This window comes from Scardinius erythrophthalmus, assembly GCF_964197995.2.
Source record: "Scardinius erythrophthalmus genome assembly, chromosome: 12".
NCBI classification, from domain to species: Eukaryota; Metazoa; Chordata; class Actinopteri; order Cypriniformes; family Leuciscidae; genus Scardinius; species Scardinius erythrophthalmus.
The window spans coordinates 17,268,422-17,288,166 of record NC_138232.1 but is presented as its reverse complement, the minus strand read 5'-3'; the positions used below and the strand labels follow the sequence as shown (position 1 = coordinate 17,288,166).

The following is a 19,745-nucleotide window of genomic DNA, read 5'->3' as shown; positions in this document are numbered from 1 at the left end:
AAACAATTACAAAGAAACAGCAACACACTGAAGTAAACGTGATATTTTGAAGTAGAAAAACAGAAATAGTATTTTCTTGTTTAATTTCATTTACAAAAAAAAAAAAAAAAAAAAAATGTTTACAGTGTATCTCTCTATGGATAGACGGATATTAATTGCCAAAAGCGTTATAAAAACAAATTGGAATTCAATTGAAAACATGTCTCTATTACTTTAACAGTTCGTCAGGTCCATGAGACCATAGCATAGGTTGTCTCATTTGTCATTGTGGTTTAAGAAGAATGCTCAAGAGCGCCCCCTTTACGGCCACAAATTGGAATCTTGATTTTGAATGTGAAAGACAATTCTATAATTGAAACCGTAAACAAAGATGATACTGTGCTCACTTATGATGCAATATCCTCTCTCAACAGATGTCAGCAGTGGAGCATCATACAACTACACAGGACATTCCCGGAGTTCATTTTAATGAGGTTTCATCTCAACATGGCAATTTCTGAGAAGCACCGTACTGGTTCAAATGAAATGTTTTCCATTAGGAGGCAGAAGCCACTGCTTTGGCTTTGAGGACTTTTACAACAGACACATTAAATAAACGAAGAGTGCTGAAAAAGACCGCAGTCAGACGACCAGACCACATGAATGGGAGTCCTTTGCAAAAGTTGAAATGGGTGCTTGTTGAATTGGCCATATTAGACCATACAAAACATGAGACTTTGAAGTCATTTTCAAAAGGGAAAATGGCAAAGAACAGCCAATGAGCAATGTGTTGCTGAGGGCCAAGTTTCTTTCACAAATAAATTAAGGTTAGAATTTGTTCAACGCAATTCAGTTTCACTGTTTCAATATTAAATAGTTAAAAAACATTCAAATGTTTGCATTTAAACAGTCTGTAAAACCAACTTGGCCCCATTTCAATGCATGGGTGTAAGAGAGAGGGGGACCAAGTCAAATCCCCCAATATTAAAAAGCCTGTCTTTTGAAAAACAGCCCCCTTTTTTCTCCACCGCAGAGCTGCCCGTCCCCCTCTCTAGAACTATTCCAGAAAATATTCTGCACTCATTTAAGAGGGTATGCTTCAGAATCAAGAACTAACTCTGGGTAAAAGAACTGCCAAGGGCAAAATTATAGGATAGGGCAGGGGTGGGGAACGTTGATCCTGGAGGGCCATTGTCCTGCAGAGTTTAGCTCCAACCCTAATCAAACACACCTGAAGCTAATCAATGTCTTCATTATTACTGAAGTTGCAGGCAGCCAAATGTTTTTTTCAGGGTTGGAGCTAAACTCTGCAGGACAATGGCCCTCCAGGATCAACGTTCCCCACCCCTGGGATAGGGCATGGCACGCAAGGAGCCAAAGCAGTCTGAAACTCCTTCCCAATCTTGATCCAAACCCTTCTCCTCATTCTGAACCCATTTGTTCAGTTATGGTCTAAATCTCCCCCTCCCCACGGCACACAACAGGCCTCTCCAGGCCGAAAAAGTCACATTTACCCAATAAGGCAATGAAAAGCATAATTAGACTTGTAAAAGCGGCTATAGATAGAAAACAACAATAGCTTATCAACAATAGGTCCATATTTGGAGTTTTAACAATGGATTTCATCTTCGCAATCAATATTATCACATTAGTATTGATAGGAATATGCATGTAAAGTTTGGTTCAACATTTTTTCAGGTGAAATCCAGTCATTTTAAAAGGAATCCACACGATCGAGAATATTGCATGAAGACGAAATTTCCACATACAGATTTTGCAACAATTCGCCGCAATGACCATCAGAAAGCTCCTTGTTATGAAGTTAAACTGTGTGAGCGGTGCTTCATACATCGCTACATTGTTTACAAAAGACAATGGACCTTAAGTGGAGTAAATTGTAAAACTATTTACCAGTGTGTTTATAATTACAACAATACATTCAAATAATATGGTAAGAAATACCATTTTGCAGTCTCAAGCAGCATAACGAGTTGTTTTGTACAGTTAAAAATAACTATGTTGAAGACCCTGGACACATTCAGTTTACAAATGGCCATGCCGACTCTTACATTAAAAATAAGGTGGATTGTAATTCCTGAATTGAAACATACAAATGTTTATGAATTCTTTAAGGTTCATTGAATATGGAATTCATAGAAACTAGGTTAATTTTATAGCAATAATAATAAAAAAAGAATAAAAAAATAAAATATTAATGTTTGATTTGACACCAGATAAAGATCTGAATGTCTCTAAAGTTTGTGGGAAATGGTTTACAATCCATTTGAGATGCTGTCGATATGTTAATACTTTACATTTCAGTGTCTATCCAAATGTAACAAAATGCATGTTCACTTTACATGCAAACGCCTAGAAATCCGATTGAGATTACCCTGTTGACAGAGGCATTTGGAAATTTCCAAATTTGTTCCGTTACATTCAGAATTGATGAGAAGCATTTCATGAGTCAATAGTCAGTTCAGTGAGGGGATCTGGGGTAAGCGACCACACAACATCCAAACTTGTATTCACGAGGTCCTGGGTGGTTAAAGTGAACATACACACACAGGGAAGGCTTTGTCCTTTCACCCGGCTTGAACCCTGCCACCAAAGTCTAGGAGTATTGACAGACCTCAATAGGGCTGTTTGTCAGTACCTCGCTGACCCATTCCAACCTCATTACCATAGGCTAGGAAGCCAACATAACCCAATTAGCTCTAACTTTTGTCAGGTTTGGTTTTTCTTTCACTCCTACCATTACTGTAACAGCCAACAGAGATTGCCGATGGAATATGGGGTCGGTGGTATAGGATGATGAGCAATGCTAGAAGAAATTCAGGATGGATGTTTTAATGGATACCAGCTGGACGTTTAATGATTTTGGGAACGTAGCCAGATAATGGGTGAAATCAATTTGGAAGTATACATCATGATGTCCTACCAACAAGGGCAGAGTATTGCTGTATTATTCTGCATGTGCATACAGTATTTGTCCTTCAAGGGCGCAAAAATGCCCGTTTGGATTTCGCCCAGCATTTTTAATCCACGTGTAACTTTATATGTTCAATAAACAAATTTATATGAATGAATGAATTAGGCTGGAATAAAAGATAGCAGAGGGGAGTTGGGTGGAGACTAATCATTACCAACTAAAAACTGAAACTATTTTACAGCATACACTGTACACAGTAATAAAACAAACCTGCGGCCATCATGCTCACCACTCCGTTCCGTCACTTTGAGTTGTCTTTCCCTTCTATCATCAGGGAAACTGGATTGACAGGATATGTTACAGTATGTGCACAGAAGAGGAAGACAGAAAGATTTACGAACAAGTCAGACATTGCATCTCAGCTCAGTCACCTGTGATTTTCCATAATACAATAATCATACTGCTGTTCAATAAAGATACAGTTTAAGCTTACAGTTTACTGTTTTCTTGCTATGGATTGCTACACATTTTACATATTCACATATACAGACAGTTCTTAATAGATTAATATTGCAATTTACCTTTACCTTTCAAGATTAGTTGACTATTTTCATGCTTGTCAATTACATCTTTGCTAAAGTTTCTTTAAAAAAAAAAACTAAATGTATATTACACCACCAAACTGGGTAAAGACAACTTAACAAAAGATCTTTGAAGGAATAGTTTAATTTTTTTCACTTACTCACCCTCACCCACCCAAAAATTATGCCTATACTGTATGTAAACTAAATGGCATTGGTTCAGGCTTTTATTTGACCAATCGCAATGCACCAAAATAAAAAAAACAACAAAAACAACAACCATAAATAAGTTATAAGAGATACAAAAGATTACAGCGAACAACTTTCTAACTTTAACAGTAAATGGCACCAGAAGACTTACATACTGTACACACATACACATACATATAGAGTAATACAGAGATGTATTTTGGATTAAATATATATATATATATAAATGTCAGTGAATGTTAGATTTGGTAGGGTTTTAGTTTTAGTATTTCCCTCTATTACTGTGCCCAACAGTTGGTTATAAATATGGCGTATGGGCGCAAAAGTCATGTGACTGAAACAGATGAACAGAAGTAGGGGTGTGACAGGATCTTGTGCCATGAGATCTCGTGATATTAAAACGTGACGATATTTCTCATCGAAGTAAAAAGCGGTCTCGCGATATCAGCATGACGGAGTTGAGTTTGTGGCAAAATCTTTTACAGTGCTTGCATTATATTGTTCTGTTTTTATTGCATGTGATAATTAGATAAATAAATGCACTGCAAGTTGAAGTGAAGTTGTGAAGTGAAGTGAAGGTGAAGTGTGGCGCTTTAATTATTTACATGCATGCAGGTTACACGTTTCTTCTCAGAGTGACTCCGTTTATAGTAAATGATGGTCCAAACGAGCTCATTCTCTGCATATGCTGTTTGTTTGGGTTTCCAACAATGTGCATTTGGGAACGCAAAGTGCGGCATTTTGCATTTTGAGACTTTCAGTTGAATAAGAGACAAATTTCGTCATTGAAGATTTTTTTAAATATTCGCACAATATCGGGTCTCATCTCGTCTTGTGAGCTAAGTATATTGTTACACCCCTATGAATAATTAGGGCAGGGCAAAAACATTGATTTCCAATTAATTATTATTATTCTTTTTTTTTTTTTATGTGGTCAATTCGATATCGATTCATTCAGTGCTTAACGTGGCAGATGCATGTATGATTTCAGATATTCCGGATAGTTGAAGATACTGTCATTTTTCCGATCGGGCTAGTACTGCATGGTCATGAAAATGTGTCATTTGCATGCATTTTTAAACCTTGCCAATTTATACATTCAAGCGCAAGAATTCGCGAAAGAGAACTCAATTCTGTACTTGTGCACTGTGTGAGAAGTTTTGTGTACGCACACAACAGAAGAACACACACAGAAAGCTAAGTCTCAGACAGCGGGCGAATAAAAAAAAAAAAAGAATTAAAATGAAAAAACGAGCTTGAATTGACAAATTTCACAAAAAAAATGCCTTTCATTAAAAATTACTTTCTAGAGCAATCCCCAAAATTGTTGTATAGAATATATATTTTTGTGTTTCACAGAGCAAAGAAAATAATGTGCGGCTGTAAAAACATGAGGGTAAGTAAATGATGACAAAACTTTCATTTTTGGGTGAACTAATCCTTTAATTAAAAGTCGTGAGCAGTCAGTGTAGAATAATAACGTGTTGCCTAATGTGAATCATTATGTGCACGTTTCTCATAAATGGAATGTGTGCTTGTGTGGGAATGGATGTTAAATAGCCGCTCCAATTAAATTCTAACAAATAAACCTGTAGGTTCACCTGCATTTGTATAAGCACCTTCCAAAAAGTTGACGCACACATGTTTGTATTTGCGATTTATTTCCTCATTCTGAAATTCTGAAAAGGAAATAAAACTTTGAGCCACTAATGTCATTTTTGTCTCACTTCTCTTAAATAGCTGAAGATTGTTTTCCCCAGCTGCCCACAGAAGATTTAAATCTGATTAAAATACACAAACAAAAGCATCTACTCCGAACTCTCTCACTTTCTTACTCTCTCTTTGAGCTTATTTGAAAACATGCAGGCCATTTGGCAGGGTTGTTCGTTGGGGAAGGGCAGTTTGTCTGCTTTATGGCTGTGCTGACGTCAATGGCATAACTCAAATAGTTAGCAGGGTGCATGCTTTCAAAAGCTGCACCACAGCAGAGCCAATGTTAAAACCCGAGACAGACTTCCCTCAGACAACAGTCTCAGCTGACATCTGTTCTTCTCATCGAATATACCACTCATCTTAAATTTATACGTTTTCTTATACATTAATCAACACAGTTGTCTGGACTAAGCTTGTTGTTAGAATCATATAAAGAAGAGTGGTCTATCTAATGTGCTAATTCTCGACTGAGACTTCACACTTTTTGTTTTGAGATTTGAAGTAAAAGATATTACTTTTTTCAATCAATTGTGCATGATCTTTGACTCCAACACTTGACACTTTCTCTGACCCATAATATCTCTGCTTTTCCAGCTATGCCCCTTAATCCCTGTGAGTAAAGATAGCAGAGTGTTTTTTTTTCTCCTATTGCCATGATGGACTCTGCTTGGGCTTACGGGGGACAGTAAAGTCATGGAGATAAAGAGCCAACAAGGTGTTCAAGCCAATTCCGAGGTGTGTTAGGGAGTTTAAAGTCAGTTTTAACCCTAGAATGCATAAGCCAAGAAACCTAAACAAATGCATAAAGAGGATCAAAAATTACCTGTATTGGAATTTTTCTACAACAACAACAACAACAACAACAAAACATGTATCATATTAATGAATTAATTAAAATGATGATACACTGTCTGAGCCTTCACAACATTTCTCACAGACCATGTGAAAATGATCTTTGCAGACAGAGGCAGAACATTTCACATATGATTTGCACCTTTCTAAGCATAACTTTTGCACCTCTTCCTTTGTTTAAGCCTTAAGCTTCCTTTGGCCTTTCTCTACTGCATCTGAAATCGCATACTGAGTAGGTTCTACATTTGAGAACTTCATGACTATTAAAGTATGTATGTGTACAGTACGAATAAAGTATGACCAAACATGAATGTGTGTAATATGAATGCAATCTGAATGTACTACACCATGTTAGCATCATGTGAGATATAGAATATAGTTGCATAGTTTCCCTGCCATTCACGATTCCTCTCCCATGGTCTATAAAGTGTCCATTATGTAAATTTGATAATCATTGCAGTAGTAGTTGGTCATCCGGGTACTTTTTAGCCTAAACTGTTTTATGAATACTGTGAATTCAGTCATACTACTCATTTCACATACTGCTTTTCACCTACTATATGAGATATGCATATTCAGACACATGGTTGGCTCAGAGCAAAAAAGTCACAACATTTTTTTTAATAAATTCATAAAGTTTCAAGAAAATAAATATTATTGACAAAAATGTATCCAAAATACTGTGTTGAGACAAAATTCCATAGGAAATGAATATTGGTCAATTTGACAATATATATTTATACACTATACAGTATATATACAATTTTACAATCTTCATATATATTTGTAAGTTTTTCATGACCATGGGAACCCTGTTTAACCTCATGAGAAATGGTGATTTTGTATAAATTCGTACACTGCAATTTTTGGAAACATAAGATATTTAGAAAAATTTAAGCATGAAGGTCCACCCCTAAACCTAACCGCCAATGGGGCGTAAGCAGTTTGTATAAAATATAAAAATGATATTTTAATTAAAAAATTTTCCCACCAATTCACAAAAAGTAAAATAGTTATGAATTGCCATTAGAATGTGTTGGTCATTGCCTAAAAGAAGTGTTGAGTAAGGAGTCCAAATGGAACCAACGATTATCTGTAAACAGATATAAACCACTTTAATGCAAAATTACATTTGCATACTTGAAACACAGTGGCATCTGTTTACTACACACATTTAAAACATATTTGACTATTAAAATTGTAAATGTATTGTATATATGCATATTTATTATAATATTTCAAATATTTTTAAAGATCTTTTAAAAACATATTTATTATTTCACTTCTATTTATTTTATTAGTATTTCCATCAACATATTTACTATGTGTCAACCCATACACTAAGAAATTTTTGTAATTGGTGAAAAACGCTCCTGATGTTTCTAAAGGTTTCTATAAAGTATAATACATTTGATTAGACAATAAATTGATAGAGAGCAGTGAGTTATGTAATATTCCTTGGAGAGGAAGAGGGCTTGTGATGCCATTGCAATACAGTAAAACAGTTAAGAGGCCCCATGTCTCAATAGTCCATGGAAGTCCTTCAGTACAAGCATCTGAACAATTCAAGGTGACGTCAATGCTGTAACATACATAACATTTATATAGGCATTTGAAAACAGCTGTCTTTAGACTATGGCAGGAGGCCTGGTATTATCACTCATACCATAATTATTACATAGTGGAACAATCTGGGGTGACTATGAAAGTTTAGAGTGAATCCATCTGCTGTTAACAGCCAAAAAAAAAAATATATATATATATATATATATAAATGCCAAGATATCAGATGGGAAAATTGTGCATCAATAAATAACGTTGACATGCATGACGCAACGTTGCGTGTAACAATCCAACTCCGATAACTCCAACAATCCCCTTTGTGCAAAAAGACACACCTCTTGCTGGAGACCAGAGGTGTTTGAAAATATTATTGATGATGTCACGCCGTCTCTAGGGGTCTTGAGTGCATAAACATGGTTGCAGGGCAGGGATCTGAAGCCAGTTTGGCACCCAGCAGTGGACATGGGGCTTTAGGAAGAGAGTGTGGCATTCCACACTTTCACACACAGAATCAACACACACTCTAGACATCAGTCAGGCAGTCGAGTTGTGATGACATGTACACATTTCACACAAACACACTCGTACACATCAGTTAAGTCAGCTAGTGGTCAAATACCAAAGACAACTGCCGATACGGTCACGTAGACACACATAAGCCACGCACACAAAGGGCCAGGAAAAATGTCTCCAGTCTAGAGCTATAGTACAAGGCCCTTACTGGGTAAGGATGTGGTGTACTTAAATATCACTGACCCATCATGGTCTTCCAGCCTCAAAGGCTTCCATTCTGTTGACGTTTTCCCACTTTATTGCCAGACCCTGCCGGTTTGGGTGGGCTGTTGCTAGAGCTGTTGCTATGGCACACAAGTCTGAGGTAGATGATGAACGGAGATGATTTGACCGTGTTGTTTTTAAAAAGAGGTTTCTCCTAATAAGTTTGCAGTTCCTTTGCTGGAATGAAAATAACCAAGGAGTTTTGGTAGACACATTGTTTTATACAGTTGGGCCCAAAAGTCTGAGAAATACTATGGACAGTGCATTTATTTTTTGGGGGAAAATATCTGTACAAATCTATTTAGTGCACTATTATTAATATTTATTATTCATTTCATGTCAGAATGTTTCTCAAATATTTCTTAAACTTCTCAAAAATGTATATTTTATTTTTGGTTTAAATTGAATCCCAGATTGTGACCAAGGACTACAGAATATGAATGTGCACTGCCCTGTTAAATAAAGTAATAAATAATAAAAATACAACTATTCAATTTGGTCTCAGATGTTTCAACATTACTGCATGCAAAGCAATATTGCATGGCACTAACTAAACAAATATCATGCACAAACACATGAGAGATGACGCATATTCTAATCAATAGATCCTGTATAATGTTTTATGTTTTAAAGAGAGGCAAAACAACAGATATAACCAGGTATGTGTGGCTTTGCATATCCGTGCAAAACAAACAGGAAGAGTCTGCCTTGCTTCCTGGTCATAATCATAAAATGTCTTATTATGGTCTTTCCTGTGGCAAGCGAGCAAGCAAGTGGAAGTACAATGCTTATTGTTCGGAGTTTTTCATAACCTTCACCTCTCATAAAGACTCTGAGTGCTCTTGTCTTCCATCTAGCTCTGTATGAGCTTAAATTTATTCATGCATCATTGGCAACTCAATGGAGGGAAAAAATGCAAAGAATTAATAATGTTTTTTTCTTTTTCATGAACCATCATTCAGTTTCTGTTGATAAAAGGAAATCTGAGATTATGCCTCCAGGAATAGCCAAAACATTTATGGCCACTCAGTTTCCAAAGTACCCTTTAAATTCACAATATTTTCACTCATGCACAAACTAAACCTGCATTTTTATACATGAGGCATTACCTCTCATGCCATTCTGAAGCATGACCCCAACAGCCATGACGATGACACTGACGCAGGTTGTCGCTCTCTTGGGTGGACCACTATAAAGACCACCATTGTGACTTCCAGTGAAAACAACCTCCCAAAACACCCCTGCCAGATAATGCCAGATGGGGAGTTTGAGTGTTTTGTTAAAGCTAAAGCCGTTAACGCAAAAATCATTAGCCAACAAAACCTGTGCCAGGGAAATAACTTCAGAGGGAATTCTGCACACAACATTTTAATCTAAAATCACATGTCACCCTGTCAATCCTAATATAAGTCCAAACAAGCAAGCCATTCCTCAAGCTCTGACGCAAAATCAGATTTAAATGAGCTTCGCTCTGATCTCTACCACTTTATTATAAAAACGTATAAAATGACACTGATTGAGGTTCAGAATGAATAGGTTGCTATTGACGCAAGCATCACAGATCAAAGCTTGAGTTCTGGGTTAAGCTGCACACACACACACCTGCACACACATTCAATAACGTGAGTGCGCAAGAGCGCTGGGGCGAGAACTTGAAGGGTTTTCCCAGAAAACATTTCCAGTGCATTTCTCACATCTCTCCCATATCTGAAAGCCTTTTAAGACTGACAGTGACCTTGTAGGGGAAAAGTCATTAGTTTTCAATGAGAGATGCCAATATTTGGTAAAACATGAAAAGTTTAACTATACAAATGAGATGTGATGTATGGAAGCTTGTTTCTGCCACAAAATAAAAAATAAAAAGGGTAATTGTGACTTTTTCCCCCCAGAATTGTGAGATACTGTATAAACTTGCAATTGCGTGTTATAAAGTCAGAATTGCGAGATATAAACTCACAGTTGTGAGAAATTAAGTCAGAATTGTGTCATATAGTCACAATTCTGAGAAAAAAGTCAGAAATAAATATAGTCAGAATTGTGAGTTATATCTCGTGTAATAATAAAACACTTTTTTTTTTTTTTTAAAGAGCAAGAGACTGCAACGATGCAGTCCAAAATGTTGGTGAAACCATGAGTAACTGGTTCTGAAATGGTGACACTCTGAAGAATTCAAGCTAAATATAGACTTAGACAACCATTCCTGAAAGTGACAGAAAACAGCATAATAGAAAATAAAGAATTTGCCCTGGGGGAAAAGGAAATGAATAGTTACTGGACATAAGAGTGACTGCTCACATAAACAAACACAGAGAGCCTAAAAGTGCGAACCCTGACTAGTCCTGTGACTGGAAGTGCTACTATATCTAGCTCATGAATTAGATACTGTAACAGAGCAATGGCAGGAAATTATCACCATGGTAACCTTGTTGGGTAGCTCTTTCAGGGTGAATCGCACACTGGTATCATTTCAGATTAAAATTAACTGCACACTGGTCAAGGTGTCCTTGACCGGAGCTTCCTGGCACCACGTTTGGGTGGATCTGGCTGCTGGGAAACCTGTGGATTCTGAAATGTCTAAGCAAATAACAGAAACACTTTTGTCAGGTTATAAGAGATAAGAGAACTTTGAAGTGAAGTAAAGACTAATTAAATTATTTTCTACTGACAACTGTGGGTGGACTGTTTGTCCATTTGGAAATAAAAGAGACGTTTAATAACACGCTACTTCATAGCACTCCAATCTTTTAAATAGCTTGTTTTTGACTCAAGTGGGGAACGTCAGTCAGCTCTATCCCACACTAGGCCAGTCAGCTGATAAGGAAGTTTGTATGCTGGCCAGGGTGCATTTCAATGACCTTCTCTAGGTACTCTGTGTACACATTGTAGCTGTCAGTCATGTAGCTTCTTCTACGTGCCGCAGACAGCACCTTTCTGTTGTGATGGTTCTTATGTGTGTTAATCTCTCTATTCTTAAACAGACATATTTACGTTTTATAGAGATAACAGTAAGCTGACCTTATAACTATGCGTGTGAATGCACAGGCCAGCTAGGATGTGATAAGGAAAAGGCCGTGAGGTTCACTTGCGCATCACCTCCTGTTTATCGTTTCATTAGGCCGACACAACGCCGTTATACTCAGAGTCAGCCCTAATAAAGCTTCATTAAAGTTCCCATAAAAGTGTCCCACGTGTGCTTTGTTTAACTGAAGGTATTCATTAAGAGTCTTTTGAAGAGGATCTTCAAAAGTACCAAATATGCTAAGTGAAATCTGTTTTCAGTTACATTCATTAAATAATATAGGCTATTTTACACACTATATACACCATCTCTCATATATATAATCATCTCTCCTCTTCAAGTCACTGGATTACCTAATATAAGTCCATGTGTATACAGTGTTGAAAATTATTTCAGAATAAATAATTTTTTTGACATTATTCAAAGAAACATACAAATGAGAAGCTTCTTTTGTGTTCCTTACGTGAAAAAACAAATGTTTTGAGTGACATGATGAGTAATGTGTGCAACCCACACCCTTAAGTATGCTCTATGAAATGTTTTATAGAAAAGGCCTTGAGCATAAAAAACTCAATTCTGTGCCAATTCTATGATCAAGTATTTACGACAACAAGGAACACATAAACACAAAATGTCATGAACCTTTCGATTGGTTCGGCCTAAGGTGATGCAACCATTATATTTGTTGATGTTTCCTGTAAAGAAATACGTCCGTACAGATATTTCAGTTGTGATTTAATCTCATAAAGTAAGCTATAAGTCAAACAAACACTGCTATTGTATGTTTCTCTGAAGCGTATCTCTCAAAGGCCATAAGATAAACTCCAGGGCTATATCTGCCATCTCTGTAAATACTCAAGATGTTGATCTAAGATCAGTTACCAAGATCGAAATCTCCTCATCTTGTCCTAACCTCAGATAAGCTGCCTCTTCTGTAAGAAGAACGACAGGGTCTTACCTGTGACTTTCCTGCTCTCACAAAAACATGAAAACATTCCCATTGCCAGAGAGAGACGGAGAGTTCCGGAAATTCTGGCCATCACAACAAATTCCTCATACACCACAAATCATGGACAAATGGACTCCTCCACACACAGTGTACAAATGAATGTGGGAAAACTCATTGGTTTATATTCTATGGATCCAAAAGTCACAAAAGGAATGCACAAAATTAATTTGCAACAATGATCTGATCATATATACACAAACAGCTCAGTTTTACAAAACACAGGCACCTTATCCCACACACATTATTAATGCACGCGTGTCCGTATCAGTGCGTGTTGAAAGAGAAGACAATGGTATTTGTCAGTCTACATCCTATTTTCCCCATTTGGTCATTAAGCCGCAGACAAGTTCATCTCACGACCTGTGTGTGTGAGGAATTAACACTCGCACACTGAAAAACACCTCCTGGGTTCCGGAGGATTCCAGCGGTATGGGAAAAACAGGAAAAATCTGCGCTCTCCTTCCTGCCCAATGACCCTGTTTGTATGACACACAGGAGGCAGTTTAGCTACAGGCAGTAAGTCAGTGGCTCCGTCTCATTGTCTCAGTTATGGTTACATCACTACAGTTCTGCATGCGTTGGGGGTTACATTGCGAGTGGGAGACTACTGCCATAGTTTTCTTTTCAGTTTCCTCCCTCTATCCCTGTCAATGCAAAAACATAGATGCTAGCACAATAAGGTGTGATTCACACAGACCACATTTTTGCATTTAAAAATGCAAGACACAGAGAAGTGAAAAAAAAAAAAGTTTTTAAATCTATTAGAATAGATTTAACTGCAGCTATTACAATAATGACAGGAACAATACTGTATAGCTGATGAACAATAAAAACACTGATAGCCAATCAGAATCTAAGAACTTAAGCATTTAAAGCATGATTATGAAACACAAATATCATCGGTTGCTGTGACATTAATATAGTTACCTTTAGTTATGCATCTTTATTGTTATCGATCTTGGTGTAAACTGGTTTTGAAACAGAGAAAGTATCTATGTTTTTGCAATGATGGCTATTCTTTTAGAGATGGAGATAGAGAGACTAATCTGAAAAGACAACAATCATAGCAGTCTTTCTTCCTTTTCATGCATGATCAAAAGTAGATTAGACCCTGAACCTGTATGAGGTATACAGGTATACCTGTATTTCTTCTGTTGAACAAAAAAGAAGATATATTAAAGAATGTTTGTAACCAGACAGTTGACGGTAGCCACTGACTTCCATTGTATTTTTTTATGGAAGTCAATGGCTACTGTCAACTTTTTCATTGCCAATATTCTTTGAAATATCTTTTTTTTGTGTGTTGTCTTGAGGGTGAGTAAATGATGACAACATTTTCATTTTTGGGTGAACTATCCCTTTAATGACACATGCAAAACCTCTCCAAAATGATGTGGCATTTACGATCAAAACAAATTCGGCATTAATTCTGCATGACTATTGCATTTTTTCAACATCACGAAACTAACTGCTTACTAAGAGGTGAGCAACTGTGACGTTACCTCAATTGGCAGCATAACAGCAGCACTTATCAGAGACACAAAGACCGATCAAGCCTAAAGAGCATCAGGAAGTGAATCTCAGTCCACCTGGTTTAAGAGGAAGTTAACAAAGCCGCATGCAAGCTAACTGACGTCAATCACAACCCACCGCACCTGACAGGAACTTCAGCTGACTACATTTCTCATGCTCTCTGTTTCAGTATAATGCCACTTGACACCTCTCTACCACGTTATGCATTGAAGACCTGGTCCTTTTTTTTGCAGGCCGGACTTACTGTATGGCCTGATTATTGACGTTACAAGAGCACTTTGAGCATTTTACCGTATCTCCTCAGTGTTACATGGAGCTGTACCCCTGCTCTCTTATAGCTAAATGATACACAGATGGACAATATTCTACTGTACGTCCCTTCTCTTCCACTCCATTTGATTTTTCCATCTTTCCTAGGAATATATTGATTCAACTGTGAATGCAGGCCATCAAACCAGACTGTAGCCTACAGGTCAAACACTAACAATCTATAGTCTTTGTACTGACAGTTCAACCTTTTCCACTTTTTCAAGCTTATATTTCCTTCTATGGCCCAATTCTCCCCAAAAAAGGAGCTTAATGAAGTTTGCAAGCATTTTTTACAGTTTTATTTTAGGGCTTTTGCTAGATGGATTTGATGGAGACGAACCTGTCTCCAAAGTGAGCACCAAGGCACAACGCGCCTGATACAAGTGCACAAACTCCATCTCTACCGCTTTTGTACAGTGCTCTTGCACTAACTTTCATCCAATATGGGGTTACACTATTTTGATGGTCCATTTTAGACATTCTGCTATATAACTGATAACTAACTCTCATTTGAGTATTAGTAGATTGTAGTTGACTGTTAGGTTAGGGATAGGTGTTAGGGTGTGGTTTAGTAAAATAATGTACTTACATCGTTATAGTCAGTAGAATGTCTGTTGGGGTGTTAGAAGTCAGACAGTCTACTAATACTCTGCTGTAAGTTAGTTGACATGTAGTTGCAAAGTTACTTATAGTTAGTAAAATGTCTAAAGCGTCAAAATAAAGTGTTACCATTTTGATTCTTAGCTTTTCTGATACATAATGTTGTGTTACAAGAATACAGTCAATTACACAATTTTCTTGCATTTCATTAAACAAAACCTGCTAATGATTGTGTTTATATAAAGCCTCTTTCTTCTATTCCTTGATGAAATGTGAACAATCTCTCTCTGATTATCCTTCAGAAATGACTTCAATCCGCCAAGGTTTTCTTGACATTTCTAAGGAAACAGTCTGGGCTGTATAATAGAGGCTCCAGTGAATGGCCTTGTTCTGTTTAGTTGGAATAGATTACAGTTTTTCTGAAATCTCTGTCTGGCGTGTTTTCTGATATCACACTGGGAGCCATCATCAAGGACAGAGAGTGAACTATGAGGAATTTTCCCACCGGTTATACAAAACCTTTCGGCTAAGGCAGGCTGTTGTCCGTTGCATTATTGTGTTTGGCTGGTGTGCGTGCGTGTGAGAGACCAACACGTAGCAGCCATGGCCTTTTCCTATGGTCTAACACGTTCTGTAAAACTAGACAAAACAGCCACTAATATGGGTACCGCGCTTAAATGTGTGTGTACGTGAGTCTACTAAACGTTTCAACACTGCCCGGCCAATCAGTAGAAGCTGAGGCGGAGATGAGTGATGATGAGGGATACAAGAGGGCAACGGCGTGGGCAGTCACGTAGCATGGCAAGAGGTCTCTCTATCATTAAAAATATATGGACACCACAAAACACGTGTTTAAAGGCGCACACACAAACACATGATCTTCAAGATGGAGTTACTTTAAAAGCATAGGAAATGCCTGTATATTAAAAGAGAACATACTGAAAATCTGGGATTCACCATGTTTTTTAGTTGTTTTTTTAGGATTTTGGACCATGGAACTACAGTGAATAGTCAATATTTAAGATTCTGCACTCGCTTTAACTTAAATCAGTTTGCTGTTAATATCGTTTGTAATAATAATAAAAAAAAAAACAAAAAAAAAACTGTATTAAATCTGAAAAGGTTGTCTTTCACTAGTGGTCTGAGACTTTTGGACCGCATTTGGGATACATTTATGCATATGTGAAATTATATGCGGACTTACCAGGTAGGCACACTCTGGTAATGGGGGGCTGGTTGGACACGGGGGACCTCCTGCAAGGAGAAATGTTAAAAGATTCCTGAAAATGTAGCCAAATTAATACAAACAAACAATTATGACACAAGCAGAAAACCCCATGCATTTCAATCAATTATGAGTGTATTTATGAAAAAACACCCGTTTTGTCATTCTATTGAGTCATCTATAACCATAACAGGATGCATAATGTCAAAGCAAAGAGCATATTTCCACATTAAAGAAGAATGGAATAAACTATATTCAAGTCTGTGCACTCTGCAATATATCTTTCTTGAGTGAATCATGGATTTGATGTGATACTAACATACATATTATTATTATTATAATATCACAGGGTGTGTCCTCTTTTCTGCACATACTTCCGTAGAATTTCCCTTTAAGTTCTTCTGAGCTGGGTTGCCCTTTGAATAAACAAGAAAAGGTGCCTAACAAAAGCCTCTAACAGTGCGGGATAATTGCCCTGACTCAGATGGTTACTTGGATGGTGAAAATATTCTTTCATGAATAACAGCGAAAAAACACCTTTTCCACCGTTTACCCTCATCTCTCAGTTGGAAAAATGGTTTTTAGGGGCATCTGGAAAATCTTCTCTGTAGGCAAGTGATTTTTTGTTGGGATTGAAATCTTGAAAACTGGTGACAAGATAAGTGGAAAATGGCTCTAGTTTAAATATCAGTGTGCATGGGTGGCCGAGTCCATAAAACAAATATTAGGAAAGACTGTCCTCTTGTGGTCGTATTTATTATTAAAACATTCATTTTTTTATTATTTGTATTTTATATTATTTATACGTTTATATATATATATATATATATATATATATATATATATATATATATATATATATATATATATATATATATATATATATATATATTTTTTTTTTTTACATTCATTACTATAAAAATAATAGTTAGTTAAAAATAACTCTCTGTTTATACAAGTTCACAGATCCCCTGGAGTAATGCAATAGGACTGCATGGGGTCAGGCATTCTGGAAGTTTAAAAAACAGAGATGTGAAGTACATATTGCTGTTACAGCACTTATATTAATTATTTCATAAACTAATCTGTGTTATTTGAGCTTTAAAAACTAAATTGGCATTTTAGCAGCATTAAGAATACTGTTCCTAACACTTATGGTCTGCCCTTCTGACGTAATTCCTGCTGGTGGAGTTTGCTCCATGTAAACAGTATTTTGTGGATAGTTACATCATATTTCTCTGGTTTCCTTCATGCATCATGTGAAAGTTACACAGTTTAGTTGCTTTAAATAGTCAGAGGAGATGTAAGATTGGATATAACTATTGGATATTCACAGGTTAAGTGATTTTATTCTTAAGGCTAGTAAGAGATTCTATTCTAGTCAAGATTTGTGATGAAACAGTGTGTATGTATTTCAATTTTTTATTTGTTTTGCAATACTGTACAGTTTTCTTTCCCCATAGACACACCCATTGCATTACTGCATATGCATTTTTTTTTTAACGGAGCAATGTCAAAATTATTTTTACAAACTTTTCCTGAATCAAACAGAATTGTCTTTTATGAACGATAAACAATCCTTTATAAACTCAGTGGTAAAATAAAATTTTCAGAAACTGAAAATTATATATATATTTTTTTTTATGTTGTTTGGATTAAGTCTATTTGAATTGCCTATTTAAGTTTGGTTAATGTCATAGCTTCTGTTAGCAATAATACTCACTTGTTAGATGTGCACTGAACATTGGTCAAAACAGTAAAGTTGTTCCTGACACTTCGAAGGCTTGCAAGAACCTAGAAAAAGTGAGAAATAACAAAGCTGTGAGGTAAAACCAAGCACACGTCCATTTGAAAAGTAATCCTTAATGAAACGTGACACTGATGTGTTTACCTGAGCAAAAGGTGTGACTATCAGGTCATCCCCATGCCTGCAATCAAGAGGGAATAACATCTTGAGCAACTGACAATCAAGCAAAGTAAAAAAAAAAAAAGGGACCTTATCCACTTCCTTAATGGTTGTTCCTGGTCTTATTGTGAACTGGCTAAATTTGCTGTATTAAATATTTAGTTTCAGTCAGAAATGCATCACATTATGGAAGTAAAGTGGGTTGTGACCAGCATTTCACGTTGACAACTTTATATGTCAGATGTCATTTTATATTCCATGGAATTAGAAATCAGACTCATTATCAAAGAGGTTCCTTTAAGTATCAGGACCCTAAATGGAACTAAAACAAAATTGGTTAACAAGAACAATCCAGCACATTCCTCAGGGTTCAACAGATATTTGGCATCTAAGACTCTGGAAAATAAGTTCTCAGAGAATTCCAGGCAGTTACTGCCAGAAGGCTTAGGAAATAAGGCCTTGATTGAGATACGTCCTGGCATGTAAATCTCACTGCCATGAGCAGCAGTGCATAAATCAACTTCACTAAAACAGCCCTGCCTCCATCTTTACCTTTTCTGCAGACATGTTTGGAAACAGAAATATTAGCGTTGAAGAAAGAAAGGCATATTAAACAACTTCAAGGTGCTCAGATTACTAGATGATGAATGATTTAGATGTGGTGGCTAAAAAAAGTGTTTTCCTAGAAAGTTGACTAATTAGTTAAGATGATTTAATGATTACCAAAATGTATGACAACAGTTGACAACTATACCCATCCTTAAAAAATGCGTTAAGCAGGAAAAAAAATTTCAGATTTACAACAAATCTTTCTCACATAAAAACAAATAAATACACCAGCCTAGGATGGTTTGGTGGTTTTAGATGATCTAAGATAGATTAGCTGGTCTTTCGGCCTAAACAGCTGACAAGTGCCCAGAAACCAGTCCAGTTTGGACCAGCAAACCAATTCAATTCAATTTTAAGTTGTTATTTTCAACTGTTTCAGTAAATAAAAGGTAGCTATTAATACATTAAAACAATGAAAAATACCACTATACTCACAGTTCTGAGGCGATAGAAGAATTTCGAGACATTGACTTTGGTGAAAGGTCATAGTCGCTGTCTGAGCGGTAGAGGAAGGACTCTCGCCGCTGGTTGTGACCGGGAAAGTTTGTGTGCAGAACCAGGCCAGAACCTGGTGAGGCCTGGGGATCCAAAGGACTACAGCTTGCAGACGGGCCATTTTCCACATCGAAACTGCAATGGCACAAAAACAAAAAACAATACATTGAAATTAAGGTAAGGACACATGAAAGTCTATTTAATGGTCTTGGATTGGTGTCACTTTAACATATACAATACTATATAAATGCACTTTTGTCTTACTGAAGAGTAAGACTGTGCATTCAAAACTAAAAACAAGTCCTGATTCACCTTAGCCATCCATAAAATAAGTTATATATAGCTTAATGAAAATTTCAGGAGAAATACACAAGCTGTCCTCTGGGACCAGAGAGCTCTGGAAAGTCTCAAAGATTCCCAGCATTTGGGGCGG

The 19,745-nt window shown here is 36.7% G+C and overlaps 1 protein-coding gene across 6 annotated transcripts in view; it reads right to left on the bottom strand.

The window, feature by feature from the left end:
• Positions 1-19,745, bottom strand: part of pde4ba (phosphodiesterase 4B, cAMP-specific a) — a 159,387-nt gene that overhangs the window by 19,767 nt on the left and 119,875 nt on the right. For 4 of the 6 annotated variants that reach the window (XM_081381708.1, XM_081381709.1, XM_081381710.1 and 1 more), the window contains 4 exons: positions 19,253-19,447; positions 18,194-18,230; positions 18,026-18,096; positions 16,282-16,331 (listed from right to left, as the gene is read on the bottom strand). In XM_081381708.1, the coding sequence (XP_081237834.1) occupies positions 16,282-16,331; positions 18,026-18,096; positions 18,194-18,230; positions 19,253-19,447 (353 nt within the window). Of the gene's footprint in view, positions 1-8,586; positions 8,716-16,281; positions 16,332-18,025; positions 18,097-18,193; positions 18,231-19,252; positions 19,448-19,745 lie in introns of those variants that run through there. The other 2 variants (XM_081381714.1, XM_081381712.1) reach the window with 2 other exon arrangements.